Source organism: Oncorhynchus keta, unplaced genomic scaffold, assembly GCF_023373465.1.
Source record: "Oncorhynchus keta strain PuntledgeMale-10-30-2019 unplaced genomic scaffold, Oket_V2 Un_contig_4917_pilon_pilon, whole genome shotgun sequence".
Lineage (NCBI taxonomy): Eukaryota > Metazoa > Chordata > Actinopteri > Salmoniformes > Salmonidae > Oncorhynchus > Oncorhynchus keta.
The window spans coordinates 35001-53172 of NW_026288028.1; the positions used below are offsets into that span (position 1 = coordinate 35001).

General features: G+C 45.6%; 2 protein-coding genes and 1 long non-coding RNA gene across 18 annotated transcripts in view; all 3 read left to right on the forward strand.

The window, feature by feature from the left end:
• LOC118374980 (SHC-transforming protein 1-like) overlaps positions 1 to 10250 on the forward strand; it is a 45244-nt gene extending 34994 nt beyond the window's left edge. For all 6 annotated transcript variants that reach the window (XM_052509659.1, XM_052509660.1, XM_052509662.1 and 3 more), the window contains 6 exons: positions 455 to 581; positions 729 to 879; positions 1239 to 1296; positions 6232 to 6351; positions 6623 to 6867; positions 7049 to 10250. In XM_052509659.1, coding sequence (XP_052365619.1) covers positions 455 to 581; positions 729 to 879; positions 1239 to 1296; positions 6232 to 6351; positions 6623 to 6867; positions 7049 to 7177 — 830 coding nt within the window. In that variant the 3' untranslated portion in view covers positions 7178 to 10250. The remainder of the gene's footprint in view (positions 1 to 454; positions 582 to 728; positions 880 to 1238; positions 1297 to 6231; positions 6352 to 6622; positions 6868 to 7048) is intronic.
• LOC127925008 (uncharacterized) lies at positions 3125 to 6224 on the forward strand. Of its 8 annotated transcripts, none has more exons than XR_008119543.1 (4): positions 3125 to 4578; positions 4647 to 5121; positions 5258 to 5461; positions 5569 to 6224. It is a non-coding gene; the product is annotated as an uncharacterized LOC127925008 (long non-coding RNA). The 8 variants fall into 8 exon arrangements; XR_008119542.1 differs by having other exon boundaries at positions 4647 to 5257; positions 5326 to 5461; positions 5569 to 6223; XR_008119546.1 differs by having other exon boundaries at positions 3125 to 4443; positions 4511 to 4578; positions 4647 to 5461; positions 5569 to 6223.
• A 1124-nt stretch (positions 10251 to 11374) lies between the features above and the next one.
• The window catches only part of LOC118374974 (pre-B-cell leukemia transcription factor-interacting protein 1-like), a 38916-nt gene continuing 32118 nt past the window's right edge, over positions 11375 to 18172 (forward strand). For 3 of the 4 annotated variants that reach the window (XM_052509653.1, XM_052509656.1, XM_052509655.1), the window contains exons 1-2: positions 11375 to 11406; positions 11620 to 12302. The gene's annotated coding sequence lies outside the window, so the exon portion shown is untranslated. Of the gene's footprint in view, positions 11407 to 11619; positions 12303 to 12331; positions 12409 to 18172 lie in introns of those variants that run through there. The other variant, XM_052509654.1, reaches the window with a different exon arrangement.

Consider the following 18172-nt stretch of genomic DNA (forward strand, 5'->3'; position numbering starts at 1 on the left):
CACATCCAGTCCTTGTTCAGTACCTTACATCAATGTCATCCCTCCAGTAGATTTATCCAGCAGCACATCCAGTCCTTGTTCAGTACCTTACATCAATGTCATCCCTCCAGTAGATTTATCCAGCAGCACATCCAGTCCTTGTTCAGTATCTTACATCAATGTCATCACTCCACTTTGTTGCTTTTATGCTCATTGATTGTCTATATTGTAATTGTTTTTAATAACCTGCCCAGGGACTGCAGTTGAAAATTAGCCGGCTGGCTAAAACCGACACTTTTACTGAAACATTGATTCATGTGCACTGTCCCTGTAAAAATAAACACAAACTCAATATATTTATCCAGCAGCACATCAAATCCCTGTTCAGTCCCTTTCTTTGAACAGCGAGGCAGTGCCAATATTCTGTTTCCTTACCTCTGTTGTTTACCCTCCTCTCTGCTTCCTTTCTGTCCAGCGTGTCATATCCTGGAGTGTTCGGAGGGCTTGGCCCAGGAAGTCATCAGTACCATAGGGCAGGCCTTCGAACTACGCTTCAAACAGTACCTGAAGAACCCCCCCAAACTGGTCACTCCCCATGACAGGTGTGTGTGTGTGTGTGTGTGTGTGTGTGTGTGTGTGTGTGTGTGTGTGTGTGTGTGTGTGTGTGTGTGTGTGTGTGTGTGTGTGTGTGTGTGTGTGTGTGTGTGTTTGTGTCACTCCTGAGTTCTGACTCCTCTCCCCTTTCTCAGGATGGCTCCGTTTGATGGCTCAGCGTGGGAGGAAGAGGAAGATGAGGGAGCACCGCCCCCTGCAGATGTTCCGTACTATAATAACTTCCCCGGGAAACAACCTCCTCCTGGGGGACTGGTGGACATGAGGGCCCGCCCTGGGGCTACGCTGGTGAGATATATATATACATACACACACATCAAGTAATTGTTAGTCAATTGTATTGAATCCAGACTGCAGCTCCAGGAGAGAGAGGGCAGTTCAGTATGTAGGCTAATCAACTGACCAAGTCTCACTCTCATATCACAGCAGGCCTTAGTCTTCCACTCTCTCTGGCGCTCTCCTTATTCACCTCACAGTGTGTGTGTGTCTCGTCAGTTGGTCAGTGTAATGTATGTTTTTCCATCTGTATCTTAATTGCTTCGTGTGTGTGTGTGTGTGTGTGTGTGTGTGTGTGTGTGTGTGTGTGTGTGTGTGTGTGTGTGTGTGTGTGTGTGTGTGTGTGTGTGTGTGTGTGTGTGTGTTTTCAGCCCTATGGACAGCCGGGTCAGAATGATATTCACAAGCAGCCGCTTCCCCCTCTACCAAGTGAGCAATCTCTCTCTCTCTCTCTCACACACACACACAGCTAAAGGATATGAGGTGACACAATACAATGACTTGCAGTGAGAGAATGACACGGACACAGTGAGAGGAAATGAGTCAGATTGACCCTGTGTGTGTGTTGCTCTAGGACAGTGTGTGTTGCTCTAGGACAGTGCGTGTTGCTCTAGGACAGTGCGTGTTGCTCTAGGACAGTGTGTGTTGCTCTAGGACAGTGTGTGTTGCTCTAGGACAGTGTGTGTTGCTCTAGGACAGTGCGTGTTGCTCTAGGACAGTGTGTGTTGCTCTAGGACAGTGTGTGTTGCTCTAGGACAGTGTGTGTTGCTCTCGGACAGTGTGTGCTGCTCTCGGACAGTGTGTGTTGCTCTCGGACAGTGTGTGTTGCTCTCGGACAGTGTGTGTTGCTCTAGGACAGTGTGTGTTGCTCTAGGACAGTGTGTGTTGCTCTAGGACAGTGTGTGTTGCTCTAGGACAGTGTGTGTTGCTCTAGGACAGTGTGTGTTGCTCTAGGACAGTGCGTGTTGCTCTAGGACAGTGCGTGTTGCTTTCGGACAGTGCGTGTTGCTTTCGGACAGTGCGTGTTGCTTTCGGACAGTGCGTGTTGCTTTCGGACAGTGCGTGTTGCTTTCGGACAGTGCGTGTTGCTCTCGGACAGTGCGTGTTGCTCTCGGACAGTGTGTGTTGCTCTCGGACAGTGCGTGTTGCTCTCGGACAGTGTGTGTTGCTCTAGGACAGTGTGTGTTGCTCTAGGACAGTGTGTGTTGCTCTAGGAGAGTGTGTGTTGCTCTAGGACAGTGTGTGTTGCTCTAGGACAGTGTGTGTTGCTTTCGGACAGTGTGTGTTGCTCTAGGACAGTGTGTGTTGCTCTAGGACAGTGCGTGTTGCTCTCGGACAGTGCGTGTTGCTCTCGGACAGTGTGTGTTGCTCTCGGACAGTGTGTGTTGCTCTCGGACAGTGTGTGTTGCTCTCGGACAGTGCGTGTTGCTCTCGGACAGTGCGTGTTGCTCTAGGACAGTGCGTGTTGCTCTAGGACAGTGCGTGTTGCTCTAGGACAGTGCGTGTTGCTCTAGGACAGTGCGTGTTGCTCTAGGACAGTGCGTGTTGCTCTCGGACAGTGCGTGTTGCTCTCGGACAGTGCGTGCTGCTCTCGGACAGTGTGTGTTGCTCTCGGACAGTGTGTGTTGCTCTCGGACAGTGTGTGTTGCTCTAGGACAGTGTGTGTTGCTCTAGGACAGTGTGTGTTGCTCTGTGTTGCTCTAGGACAGTGTGTGTTGCTCTAGGACAGTGTGTGTTGCTCTAGGACAGTGTGTGTTGCTCTAGGACAGTGCGTGTTGCTCTAGGACAGTGCGTGTTGCTTTCGGACAGTGCGTGTTGCTTTCGGACAGTGTGTGTTGCTCTAGGACAGTGTGTGTTGCTCTAGGACAGTGTGTGTTGCTCTAGGACAGTGTGTGTTGCTTTAGGACAGTGTGTGTTGCTCTAGGACAGTGTGTGTTGCTCTAGGACAGTGTGTGTTGCTCTAGGACAGTGTGTGTTGCTTTAGGACAGTGTGTGTTGCTCTCGGACAGTGTGTGTTGCTCTCGGACAGTGTGTGTTGCTCTCGGACAGTGTGTGTTGCTCTCGGACAGTGTGTGTTGCTCTAGGACAGTGTGTGTTGCTCTCGGACAGTGTGTGTTGCTCTCGGACAGTGTGTGTTGCTCTCGGACAGTGTGTGTTGCTCTAGGACAGTGTGTGTTGCTCTAGGACAGTGTGTGTTGCTCTAGGACAGTGTGTGTTGCTCTAGGACAGTGTGTGTTGCTCTAGGACAGTGTGTGTTGCTCTAGGACAGTGTGTGTTGCTCTAGGACAGTGTGTGTTGCTCTAGGACAGTGTGTGTTGCTCTAGGACAGTGTGTGTTGCTCTAGGACAGTGTGTGTTGCTCTAGGACAGTGTGTGTTGCTCTAGGACAGTGTGTGTTGCTCTCGGACAGTGTGTGTTGCTCTCGGACAGTGTGTGTTGCTCTCGGACAGTGTGTGTTGCTCTCGGACAGTGTGTGTTGCTCTAGGACAGTGTGTGTTGCTCTAGGACAGTGTGTGTTGCTCTAGGACAGTGTGTGTTGCTCTCGGACAGTGTGTGTTGCTCTCGGACAGTGTGTGTTGCTCTCGGACAGTGTGTGTTGCTCTAGGACAGTGTGTGTTGCTCTAGGACAGTGTGTGTTTCAACTGGTCTCTGTGTTCCCATAGGGGTGTTGTGACGTGAATACCATTAATGCGATGACAATTATTTAATTAAATCAATTTACTACGTTTAAATGATTATGTGATTAAATTAATGATGTAACAATGAACTCATTAGCAATCTTGGGCACCACAGAAAAAGTTTGTTTAATGAGTTACCATTTCCCCGAATTGACTGAAGAATATCTGAATATACCTTTATCATATTAGTCATCCATTAATTATTATTACCTCATATCAGTCTCATTCTGAACATCGTTGACTTGCACCAACCCAAGTCTGCATGATAATTCAGCGATACACAAACTGGCTTACTTATTTATTTACTGACTAACTAAATAATCACACAGAATGACATTAACACACACAGGATAGATTATACATTGATTACTAACATAATGCAATGAAACGTCCCTCGTGGACTAACCCGATATGACGGCTGGTTACACAGTGAAATGGCTGGGGAAAGAAAGAGCGGGAGAAGGAGAGACAAAGGAATTCATCTATCGTACATGCAGTTGAATAATACGCTCATCGTAAATATGGATATTTAACACCCGCTCATTCAGATTTAGAAATGCAATGTACATATTTACGCTTGTATGTTTTTGTCTACTCGCTCTGCTGAAATCGCCCGATCTGTCTGTGACAAATAGTTCAACAGAAAGTCTCTGGTTGTCCACTAGAGGTCACCATGTCCTTAGTAGTTGTAGTAGGTTTCATCTAACTCCATCTCGTCCCACTAGACCTTCTCTCATCACCATGTCCTTAGTAGTTGAAGTAGGTTTCATCTAACTCCATCTCCTCCCACTAGACCGTCTCTCATCACCATGTCCTTAGTAGTTGTAGTAGGTTTCATCTAACTCCATCTCCTCCCACTAGACCTTCTCTCATCACCATGTCCTTAGTAGTTGTAGTAGGTTTCATCTAACTCCATCTCCTCCCACTAGACCTTCTCTCATAACATGTCCTTAGTAGTTGAAGTAGGTTTCATCTAACTCCATCTCCTCCCACTGGACTTCCTCTCATCACCATGTCCTTAGTAGTTGTAGTAGGTTTCATCTAACTCCATCCCCTCCCACTAGACCTTCTCTCATCACCATGTCCTTAGTAGTTGAAGTAGGTTTCATCTAACTCCATCTCCTCCCACTAGACCTTCTCTCATCACCATGTCCTTAGTAGTTGTAGTAGGTTTCATCTAACTCCATCTCCTCCCACTGGACTTCCTCTCATCACCATGTCCTTAGTAGTTGTAGTAGGTTTCATCTAACTCCATCTCCTCCCACTAGACCTTCTCTCATCACCATGTCCTTAGTAGTTGTAGTAGGTTTCATCTAACTCCATCTCCTCCCACTAGACCTTCTCTCATCACCATGTCCTTAGTAGTTGTAGTAGGTTTCATCTAACTCCATCTCCTCCCACTAGACCTTCTCTCATCACCATGTCCTTAGTAGTTGTAGTAGGTTTCATCTAACTCCATCTCCTCCCACTAGACCTTCTCTCATAACATGTCCTTAGTAGTTGAAGTAGGTTTCATCTAACTCCATCTCCTCCCACTGGACTTCCTCTCATCACCATGTCCTTAGTAGTTGTAGTAGGTTTCATCTAACTCCATCTCCTCCCACTAGACCTTCTCTCATCACCATGTCCTTAGTAGTTGAAGTAGGTTTCATCTAACTCCATCTCCTCCCACTAGACCTTCTCTCATCACCATGTCCTTAGTAGTTGAAGTAGGTTTCATCTAACTCCATCTCCTCCCACTAGACCTTCTCTCATCACCATGTCCTTAGTAGTTGTAGTAGGTTTCATCTAACTCCATCTCCTCCCACTAGACCTTCTCTCATCACCATGTCCTTAGTAGTTGAAGTAGGTTTCATCTAACTCCATCTCCTCCCACTAGACCTTCTCTCATCACCATGTCCTTAGTAGTTGTAGTAGGTTTCATCTAACTCCATCTCCTCCCACTGGACTTCTCTCATCACCATGTCCATGTTTCATCTAACTCCATCTCCTTAGACCTTCTCTCATAGTTGTAGTTGTAGTAGGTTTCATCTAACTCCATCTCCTCCCACTAGACCTTCTCTCATCACCATGTCCTTAGTAGTTGTAGTAGGTTTCATCTAACTCCATCTCCTCCCACTAGACCTTCTCTCATAACATGTCCTTAGTAGTTGAAGTAGGTTTCATCTAACTCCATCTCCTCCCACTGGACTTCCTCTCATCACCATGTCCTTAGTAGTTGTAGTAGGTTTCATCTAACTCCATCTCCTCCCACTAGACCTTCTCTCATCACCATGTCCTTAGTAGTTGTAGTAGGTTTCATCTAACTCCATCTCCTCCCACTAGACCTTCTCTCATAACATGTCCTTAGTAGTTGAAGTAGGTTTCATCTAACTCCATCTCCTCCCACTAGACCTTCTCTCATAACATGTCCTTAGTAGTTGTAGTAGGTTTCATCTAACTCAATCTCCTCCCACTTCCTGCCACTGGACTTCCTCTCATCACCATATCTGCTGGTGAGAAGAATTTCTAAACGGATGCCTCCGATTTATACATCCTGTGAATTATCTGGGTTCTTCTATCTGTGACATCGCAGAACATATATTCTATTTATCTGTTCTGCTCTAAATGTTTCCCATCCCTGAACACCTCCCAGGTGATACTGACAGACAGTTATGTGATTAAACTCCTCTGATTGGTTGTTTCAGTGGGAGCAAAGGAGGGAGGGCGGGACCTGTGTGATGACCCTTCATACGTCAATGTGGATAAACCCCGCCCCACAACAGCTGCAGCCAATGGCAATGCTCACAGAGATGTGTTCGACATGAGTGAGTCCCAGTTGGCCCTATCAGCTAGAGTCTGTGTACAATACATCAACTGGCCCTGCAGTCTATAGCAGTCACAGATAAGACTAATTAGAATGGTTATCAGCTGTATTGCAGTAATTACACTACAGTAGAAGTCATTTTTTTTTCATTTGGGTTTGGACATAGGGGAAATTAGAATATTGTTATCCTGAATGTATCAAGAATGAATCTGGTCTGGTCGTATGGTCTCACAACGTCTCTCTTGCTCTGCCCTCTCTCCTTCTCCTCTCAGAGCCATTTGATGATTCCCTGGGTGTATCAGGTCTGGGGGTCTCAGCGGCGCCCCCTCTGGTGGAACAGTTGCAGTGCGAGGCCTGGTTCCACGGCAGCCTGAGTCGCAGGCAGGCTGAGAGACTGCTGACCCGTGACGGAGACTTCCTGGTCCGAGAGTCAGGCACCACCCCTGGACAGTACGTCCTCACTGGACAACAGGGGGGTCAGCCCAAACACCTACTACTGGTCGACCCAGAGGGAGTGGTGAGTTGGGAGGGAGAGGTGTCTGAGTTAGAGCGAGCCACCCGAAGCCTTCCCACTTATCAGCTGTGACGTGATATGTTTTGTTGACTCTCTCTATGTGTGTGTGTGTGTGTGTGTGTGTGTGTGTGTGTGTGTGTGTGTGTGTGTGTGTGTGTGTGTGTGTGTGTGTTGTCCTACTCAGGTACGTACCAAAGACCACCACTTTGAGAGTGTGAGCCACCTGATCAGTTACCACATGGACAACAGACTGCCCATCGTATCAGCAGGCAGTGAGGTGTGTCTTCAACAACCAGTGGAGCACAGGGCCTGAACACACACACACATACAGCATTGCAACACACACACACTCTCAGAAACACTACACACATAAGCAGTGCTGACAACATTAAGGAAAGCCAAAAAAAACACCTCTAACTCTTTCTGCCAAAATCATTTGCTCTGCTTTTCCTCACACCCTTCTCTCCTCCTGGACGACTCACTGTTACCTCCGTGATCCCTCCTTCTGTTCATCCTTCCGTCATCGAGGTCCACTCCCTCCAAAGAACGTGGGAGTAACACCTAGGAACACTTTATTTTCCTTCTCATTGGGACAGAAATTAATACAATTTAGTAAAAAACGGAGCATTATTAATTAAATCATGCCATTCATTCAGAAATGATTCTATCATAGTAAAGGAGGACTATGCACCCTGGAGGGGAGGAGTGAAACGTAGAGAAAGGAATGGAGGAATGGGGGGAGAGGTTTTGATCTTGACATGGCAGAGGAAACAGTTTCTCTCACCGTCACAGAAGCACTCCAAAGACTTGTCTGATGATTGGACTCATCAGAGAGCTCAGACATGGACCCTCCAATCAAATATCAGTGGAACACAGGAACAGCCAATCAAATATCAGTGGAACACATAAATAACCAATCATGACTGAGATCAGGCCTCCTGTTAATATGCATAGACATTTTTGTGTCCATACCAATCAGGGCCCTCACTCACCCTCAAGCCACTCCCATTAAAAGACCTTTAATCTTTGACCATTGACCCCCTGAGTGATACCTGGTGATGTCACGGAGGACGTCTCTGTATGCAAAAAGGGGGTTGCTATGCCAACAACCATTGTCTCCGTCTGTCCAAATATGGACAAGGTTTCTTTCCGGCCTCCGAAGGTGGAGTTTGATAAAAGGATGTGATTCATGCCCATCCGACATCCGCAAGTCTGTCTGCATGGGACTTGTCTCCTTGTCTGTCTGCATGGGACTAGTCTTACCTTTCTGCTCTGATCATGACAAAGAAAGTGGACTTGGTTGGACTGGGGTGGCAGAAACCATGGAGATGACTCCTACACCAACATACAGTGTGCTAGTCTGTATCTGTCATGTGTACTTTCATTGGGAGTATAGTGTCATTACATAGAGAGGGATGGAGAAAAGACTGGGAAGAGGCAGGGGGGAGGTTCCACATCTAGAGATGTCATCAGACCTAGACACGATGTCATCTGAAAGAGTTCAAAACCAATTCTACGACGATGTCACAGTCAACCCAAATGCTGCTGTTACAATTTAATCGGTGCTGTGTTGGAATCGTAGTTCGTATTAATGCCAATATTTTCTTGCTTTTCAATGGATTTGTTGTTAATAACTGTTTGCCTTGACAATCTATGGCCATGTTTCTTGTCTGGACGGGTGGGGAGTGGAGAGGTTGGGGGGCATACTGGATGAAGTGTGTTTAATGCCGAAAGCATTCGGTCCAGAGCATTCAAAGCAATGAATTTATCTCCTCTCCAAATGTGCTGCAACACTTGGTCAGGAGATTAGCGTTTAGCGTTAGCATTAGTGTGTGATGTGTTTATTCTCAGCTCACTGCAGGGAAAACTGTTATCAGCACTGTTCACAACGAAATCTGGGAGCTTGGCGAACGTTGGTCAGACGTTGGACTTGTTGTGTTGTTTTCCTTGGAATTAGAAGATGGTAGAGGGAGAGAACGTGGAGGAATCATCCTCTCCCCCCTTCTCTTCATGATATGTTTTGTATCTTTTACTCGTGCCTTGTTTCTTCGATGCAGTCACCTCACTCCAGTGCAGTCTGTCACCTAATGTACTGTGCTTATTGTACAGTCAGTTGATGGACTTAATCCAAATGTAGTGGACCGTTGGATCCTGTCACATGGTCTCTCAGTCCATCAAAGACTGCAAAAAGGACACTGACTCTCACCACCCAGGTCCAGTGATGCCAATCCGCTCCTCTATTGCACATTCATTCTTACTTCCTGTTGTCACTTGTTGTTGTCAAGGTTGTTTGATGTCGCAGCTCTCATTGGAGGGATTTCCACTCCACCTGTAAATAACATCAGATCTGATTGGTCGGTTTGAGTTCTTGGTTCTGAAATGAAAGTCTTTATTGTTTAGATGTTATTAATAACATGGGTGGGACAGAACCATATACTGTATTTCACATGTAATACCCACGGAATACTTTTCTCTCTGAATCCAATTAATTTTGATTCTAGCCAATGAACCATGTCCAGGTTTTTGAGGGAGGCTGAAACCAAACTGTAAATGTGGAAGTGAAGAGTAAACTGGGATCTGCCACCTGCTGTACAAAATATTTCTGTCTCATCAGTAGGGTTGCAAATTCCTGTGGTTTTCCAGAAATCTTGGTTGGAGGGGGGATTCACTTCCTGTTTATTCGCTTGTGTAATTCTAGGATTATTTTAACCAGGATTTCTGGAAAACTGGGGAATTTGGGGAAAGTTATCTGAATTTTGCAACTCTAGTTATGAGAAAGGGTTCTTTGAGCCTGGACAGGTAATTGTTTATTCATCTTTCTCATCGTGCTTGTGTGTGTGTTGTGAGAGAGGATGTGTGGATGATCAGAGTTTATGGTTGGGAGTGTAGGGGGTTGTGTAGTTCTTACATGGTGGCACTTGTGCTCTGTGTGTGAGGCCTTTGCTTCATTCTGTCACAAACACACAGACTGTTTAAGTGACTATAGGTCCTGGATAGGCAACAAGAAAACAAGTATACAAGCCCCAAGGTGTGTGTGTAAAAGGAATCATCTATCCTCTACATAATTTGTGAAACATTCTAGCGTTGTCTTTGTTCGTCACAGTTGCCTTTGTTGCATGGAAATAATTTTTTAACGTTTCTATATTGTTGTTTTGATGTACTTTTTCATTTGAGTTTTGAAAGCCAAAGGGTTATTTTCAATTAGCCTTCACAAATATTGATTTAATTTTTTACTTTTTACAGTTCTGTTGTAATACTCTTGTTCTTTTGGGGGGGAAATGCATCTGTTTACACCTGTACCTGAAATCACAGATTGCATATAAATGCATATGTCATGAATCTTTCTTGGTGAGTTTGGCTTTAAAATGCAGTTTCTGGATTTACTATCTGGTCTCCTGTGATGTGTTTTCTTAAATGTTGATTCATAACTATTAAATAGAACATATCCACTTATTCTGCTAAATACAGGTGAAGACTATATATTGTTTTAATTGAAGTTCTACACTTCGAGGAGATGACCAAGGAGATTGAGAGGACAAGGAAAGAGACAGGATCGGGCAGGAAGAAGTTACCTGAGTAGTGGGGCTTACTTATTTCAACCTGTTCAGAACACAAAACACAGATTACCAGAAGAGAGAAACAATAGACAGTCACACAGTCCTGGACAAAGAGAGGAGGCATATTGTGCGCTTTTACAGTAGAGCTGCATTGAGCAGGTGATACTGGAACTATCCCGAGGGGTGTACTGTAGGTGTGGTGGATAGATTATGCTTTACATAGGGAGAGACTGTTCCAGACTGGCAAAAACCCTAGAGATGCAGAGAGAGAGCTGGAGGTAGGGAGAGAGAGAGGGGTGGTGGGGTGCAGAATACACCCAGAGCCAGTGAACAGAATGTTTCATAACCAGGGGTGACTAGTGTGTCTGTGTTCCAGAGTGTAGAAGAATAGAATAGAGAAAGATCAGGAGCTGAGAGAACACCCCCTGGTGTTGGTAGTGTTGATGTCACTATAGGAGGAGCTCTCTGGACAGGAGCTCTCTGGACAGGAGCTCTCTGTCCACTCACACCCAGTCCAACCCTGGTCTTCTCCTCTTCCTTTCCTCCTCTACTCCTCTGGGATTGACCTGACCCCTATTCCTCTCATCTCCCATTTCTATCATTTCTTCCTCCTGTCCTCCGTGTGGAGCAGTGCCATAGAGCCATGCACCCCCAGCGTCCTCTCCCCCAGGCCATGCCCTCCTCCCTCGGGCAGAACCTGCGTGACATGGCCATGGGCCTAGGCAGAGGGAAGAACTTCCTTGGTGGGAACATTGCCTACGGCTTCATCCAGTCCCTCAAGGAGTGCCTCTACTTCGTACTCTGCTGCTGGTGCATCAAGGAGATACTGGACTGACTGACTGAGACACTACGAGAGGGAGAGAGGCACAAGGGTGAGGTTCTCTTTCCTGCTTGTCTCTGGATGTTTTTCTCTTCCTCCTTTTCACTCTTTCTCCTCTGTGTTTAACATCTTAGCTGGGGAGAGAAAAACAGAGTGTGAAGCGGTGTAAGTATGAGTCTTGTCATTACATACAGTAGATACTGTACATAGTTTGACTCCAAAATAGAAGACGTTTGCCAAACTGTTTACTGACAACATAATTTCCTTTCAGCTACATGTTACCTGTAAAATATTCTACCAAATATGTAGGACTGTGTAGTATGTTATTGTTTACATGTTGTACTATATGGCCCTGGTATGTGGATTTGCTCCTCTTAGTGCCCATGATGCAGTTCTGTATTCCTGTCTGGAGACTTGGGAAACTGATGTGCTGCCTGGTGTATCAGAGGATCTCTGTTATTCTCTGATCCTGAGTCGGTTGGGATGGAGACCTGCAGTGTGTGTGTGAAGCGTCGTCTTAACACCAATCAGCTGATCCTAGACCTGTGGAGAAACCAAACCTGTGAAGCAATGGACATGGCTTTTGATGCTGCTTAGGTCACATTTAATTCCAAGTTTTATTAATTTCTGTACAGTCTTAATATGCAAGGAATAAACTATCTGATTTTGTTTGTGTGTGCTAACCAGAGTCAGGTGATGTGTGAGAAACAAAAAAGTAGAGCCTGACATCTGCCAATGTCATCATAGTGTCAGGTTGCACCACTCAACTTCGGAAAAGCATTGCGTATGGTATATTTTGCATACCCACTCTCATCACCTGCGAGTGTCAATCAATCTGAAAGTGTGTCCATTGAGCGACACGAGAGAGCGATTATCATTGGCGAGATGGGCAAGGAGGGGTGGGACGTCAGAGAATGCCCTTCCCGGTTGGACAAGAGAGCGTGGCTCACGCAAGTGTCAGACTCTTCCAAGTTCCGAAGTTAGGTGCATTCAATTAATTTGGCAGAAAGGGATTGACACACAATTGCCATTTATAAGGGAACCAACGCGTTCAGAGAGAGGTAAGTGCAGTAGAAAATGTAATGTTACGTTAGATGTTACTGTTTCTCGACAGAGGTTAAAGTAACTATCTGGATTTTTCGTTGGAAGGGATTCAAGTTTTTCATAGTAGGTTGGCAGAAAACAGGTTTTACTTTCAATTGAATAGTACATGTTTTATAGCGGATGTAGTAAAGTTTCAGTATTATGTAGTTCTATATTGTGTTCCCACCGATGGTCAAAATGTTTCACTCGATTATGATGTTTTATTTTTCTAAATGGTTCATCAGTGGAGATGCCGTGTGACAGTTGACATTTTAGAGTACACACCTTCTTTGTCGACACTGAGATGGGTAACATGCAAATTAGGTGTCAGGGAGCGATGATTCATTGCCAGGCTTAGGTTGAACATTTGTCTAGTCGATGTTAGGCTGTAAATGTTTAAACAAGGCTAGCAGTGTAGCGTTGTGACCATTTTTGGTCATTTTCTTTCCCCGAGACACAGATAAATATATATAATAGGCTGTTGGCAGACAGACGGAAGAAGCATGTGACAACTGAAAAATAAATGTAATGAAAGAGAATGAGAGAAACTCGTTTCAAAGCACATCCTCTATTACCCATGCCTATTTAAGCATATATAAGAAAGTGCAGTTTGCAGTGGACGCCTATATAGGCCAAGTGTGCTACCACTGGCGCCGAAGCGTTAATTTGTGAAGTTGATGGGTCAAGAGTGTGCGTCTCAGAAGTTTGCTACTCTGTCGAGCGCTCCATGGCTGACAAATTAATACACCACTTCAGAGGTTTTGTCAAGAAGGGATACAGTTTTAGTTCAAATTGACTTTTCGTTTTCAGATAATTTATGCAGCAGGTTGGGCGAATGAAAATAGCAGGTTAGGTGAATTAGGTTAAGCTTAGGAAAAGGTTTAGGAGTTAGCTAAAATGTAACTTTTGACTTCAATTTGACAAAAGCTGTATCCCTTCTAGACATGATCCACTTCAGAGAGCGAGAATGAGGAAGAAGAATGAGGTTATATTGACACCATTTTTACAAATGTTTTTTTTCTTTAAACAAGCTAGATTTATTTTATATAGAATTCCAGGCTACTTGCTATAGGTCTAGAGAACATTTACTATTTACAGTGGCTATTTTAACATGTACATCTTGGTGGGGCAAAATATATATATATATATATCTCAACAATACATTAATTGCACTATAGTGGTGACAAACAGTGCTTTCTTTTCAGCACCGTTGAGTGAATCCTTACCACTGCTACTGTAACAGTATAACTTTAGACCGTCTCCTCGCCCATACCCGGGCGCGAACCAGGGACCCTCTGCACACATCAACAACAGTGGGGAACAACTACTAGGTCTCAGAGCAAGTGACATCACAGATTGAAACGCTATTTAGCGCGCACCACCGCTAACCGTTTCACATCCGTTACACTACACCTGGCTATCAGCGGAGTCTTGTCTGGCAGCGACAGTTAATTCAGCCTCATTTACTGTATTTTATGAAAACATAGCTGATTTGGCTGACTTGCTTAAGGATCAGCGCCCCGTCAACGGGACAGTTGTAAATCATGCAGCACGTTATCAAATCAAATCAAATTTATTTATATAGCCCTTCGTACATCAGCTGATATCTCAAAGTGCTGTACAGAAACCCAGCCTAAAACCCCAAACAGCAAGCAATGCAGGTGTAGAAGCACGGTGGCTAGGAAAAACTCCCTAGAAAGGCCAAAACCTAGGAAGAAACCTAGAGAGGAACCAGGCTATGTGGGGTGGCCAGTCCTCTTCTGGCTGGGCCGGGTGGAGATTATAACAGAACATGGCCAAGATGTTCAAATGTTCATAAATGACCAGCATGGTCGAATAATAGTAAGGCAGAACAGTTGAAACTGGAGCAGCAGCATGGCCAGGTGGACTGGGGACAGCAAGGAGTCATCATGTCAGGTAGTCCTGGGGCATGGTCCTAGGGCTCAGGTCCTCCGAGAGAGAGAAAAAAGGGAGAGAATTAGAGAATGCACACTTAGATTCACACAGGACACCGAATAGGACAGGAGAAGTACTCCAGATATAACAAACTGACCCGAGCCCCCCGACACAAACTACTGCAGCATAAATACTGGAGGCTGAGACAGGAGGGGACAGGAGACACTGTGGCCCCATCCGAGGACACCCCCGGACAGTGCCAAACAGGAAGGATATAACCCCACCCACTTTGCCAAAGCACAGCCCCCACACCACTAGAGGGATATCTTCAACCACCAACTTACCATCCTGAGACAAGGCTGAGTATAGCCCACAAAGATCTCCGCCACGGCACAGCCCAAGTGGGGGGGGCGCCAACCCAGACAGGATGACCACAACAGTGAATCAACCCACTCAGGTGACGCACCCCCTGCAGGGACGGCATGAGAGAGCCCCAGTAAGCCAGTGACTCAGCCCCCGTAACAGGGTTAGAGGCAGAGAATCCCAGTGGAAAGAGGGGAACCGGCCAGGCAGAGACAGCAAGGGTGGTTCGTTGCTCCAGAGCCTTTCCGTTCACCCTCCCACTCCTGGGCCAGACTACACTCAATCATATGACCCACTGAAGAGATGAGTCTTCAGTAAAGACTTAAAGGTTGAGACCGAGTTTGCGTCTCTGACATGGGTAGGCAGACCGTTCCATAAAAATGGAGCTCTATAGGAGAAAGCCCTGCCTCCAGCTGCTTGCTTAGAAATTCTAGGGACAATTAGGAGGCCTGCGTCTTGTGACCGTAGCGTACGTGTAGGTATGTACGGCAGGACCAAATCAGAGAGATAGGTAGGAGCAAGCCCATGTAATGCTTTGTAGGTTAGCAGTAAAACCTTAAAATCAGCCCTTGCTTTGACAGGAAGCCAGTGTAGAGAGGCTAGCACTGGAGTAATATGATCAAATTTTTTGGTTCTAGTCAGGATTCTAGCAGCTGTATTTAGCACTAACTGAAGTTTATTTAGTGCTTTATCCGGGTAGTTATGTCAAGAACGCAGATTTTAGAGAAAAAACAAATGTCTGTACATATTTTACCCTTATTTAACCAGGTAGGCTAGTTGAGAACAAGTTCTCATTTACAACTGCGACCTGGCCAAGATAAAGCACAGCAGTGTGAACAGACAACACAGAGTTACACATGGAATAAACAAACATACAGTTAATAATACAATAGAAAAAGTCTATATACAGTGTGTGCAAATGAGGTAGGATAAGGGAGGTAAAGGCAATAAATAGGCTATAGTGGTGAAATAATTACAATATAGCAATTAAACACTGGAGTGATAGATGTGCAGAAGATGAGCAAGATGTGCAAATAGAGATACTGGGGTGTCAAGGAGAGAAATAAAATAACAGTATGGGGATGAGGTAGTTGGATGGGCTATTTACAGATGGGCTATGTACTGGTGCAGTGATCTGTTCTGCTCTGCTCTGACAGCTTAAAGTAAGTGAGGGAGATAAGAGTTTCCAGCTTCAGTGATAAAAAAAAATGCAGTTCATTCCAGTCATTGGCAGCAGAGAACTGGAAGGAAAGGCGGCGAAAGGAGGAATTGGCTGTTGGGGTGACTGTGAAATATAACTGATGGAGCGGGGGCTACGGGTGGGTGCTGCTATGGTGACCAGTGAGCTGAGATAAGATGGGGCTTCACCTAGCAGACTTATAGATGACCTTGAGCCAGTGGGGTTGACGACGAATATGAAGCGAGGGCCAGCCAACAAGAGCGTACAGGTTGCAGTGGTGGGTAGTATTTTTATTTTTTTATTTCACCTTTATTAAACCAGGTAGGCAAGTTGAGAACAAGTTCTCATTTACAACTGCGACCTGGCCAAGATAAAGCACAGCAGTGTGAACAGACAACACAGAGTTACACATGGAGTAAACAATTAACAAGTCAATAACACAGTAGGATAAAAAAAGTCTATATACATTGTGTGCAAAAGGCATGAGGAGGCAGGTGAATAATTACAATTTTGCAGATTAATACTGGCGTGATAAATGATCAGATGGTCATGTACAGGTAGAGATACTGGTGTGCAAAAGAGCAGAATAGTAAATAAATATAAACAGTATGGGGAAGAGGTAGGTAAAATTGGGTGGGCTATTTACCGATAGACTATGTACAGCTGCAGCGATCGGTTAGCTGCTCAGATAGCAGATGTTTGAAGTTTGTGAGGGAGATAAAAGTCTCCAACTTCAGCGATTATTTTATTTTTTTTAAAATTATTATTATTTATTTTTTTTAATTTTTTTTTGCAATTCGTTCCAGTCACAGGCAGCAGAGTACTGGAACGAAAGGCGGCCAAATGAGGTGTTGGCTTTAGGGATGATCAGTGAGATACACCTGCTGGAGCGCGTGCTACGGGTGGGTGTTGCCATCGTGACCAGTGAACTGAGATAAGGTGGAGCTTTACCTAGCATGGACTTGTAGATGACCTGGAGCCAGTGGGTCTGGCGACGAATATGTAGCGAGGGCCAGCCGACTAGAGCATACAGGTCGCAGTGGTGGGTGGTATAAGGTGCTTTAGTAACAAAACGGATGGCACTGTGATAAACTGCATCCAGTTTGCTGAGTAGAGTATTGGAAGCTATTTTGTAGATGACATCGCCGAAGTCGAGGATCGGTAGGATGGTCAGTTTTACTAGGTTAAGTTTGGCGGCGTGAGTGAAGGAGGCTTTGTTGTGGAATAGAAAGCCGACTCCAGATTTGATTTTAGATTGGAGATGTTTGATATGAGTCTGGAAGGAGAGTTTACAGTCTAGCCAGACACCTAGGTACTTATAGATGTCCACATATTCTAGGTCGGAACCATCCAGGGTGGTGATGCTAGTCTGGCGTGCGGGTGCAGGCAGCGAACGGTTGAAAAGCATACATTTGGTTTTACTAGCGTTTAAGAGCAGTTGGAGGCCACCGAAGGAGTGTTGTATGGCATTGAAGCTCGTTTGGAGGTTAGATAGCACAGTGTCCAAGGAAGGGCCGGAAGTATACAGAATGGTGTCGTCTGCGTAGAGGTGGATCAGGGAATCGCCCGCAGCAAGAACAACATCATTGATATATACAGAGAAAAGAGTCGGCCCGAGAATTGAACCCTGTGGCACCCCCATGGAGACTGCCGGGGGACCGGACAACATGCCCTCCGATTTGACACACTGAACTCTGTCTGCAAAGTAGTTGGTGAACCAGGCAAGGCAGTCATTAGAAAAAACTGAGCCTACTGAGTCTGCCGATAAGAATATGGTGATTGACAGAGTCGAAAGCCTTGGCCAGGTCGATGAAGACGGCTGCACAGTACTGTCTTTTATCGATGGCGGTTATGATATCGTTTAGTACCTTGAGCGTGGCTGAGGTGCACCCGTGACCGGCTCGGAATCCAGATTGCACAGCGGAGAAGGTACGGTGGGATTCGAGATGGTCAGTGACCTGTTTGTTGACTTGGCTTTTGAAGACCTTAGATAGGAAGGGCAGGATGGATATAGGTCTGTAACAGTTTGGGTCCAGGGTGTCTCCCCCTTTGAAGAGGGGGATGACTGCGGTAGCTTTCCAATCCTTGGGGATCTCAGACGATACGAAAGAGAGGTTGAACAGGCTGGTAATAGGGGTTGCGACAATGGCGGCGGATAGTTTCAGAAATAGAGGGTCCAGATTATCAAGCCCAGCTGATTTGTACGGTTCCAGGTTTTGCAGCTCTTTCAGAACATCTGCTATCTGGATTTGGGTAAAGGAGAACCTGGAGAGGCTTGGGCGAGTAGCTGCGGGGGGGGCAGAATTGTTGGCCGAGGTTGGAGTAGCCAGAAGGGAAGGCATGGCCAGCCGTTGAGAAATGCTTGTTGAAGTTTTCGATAGTCATGGATTTATCGGTGGTGACCGTGTT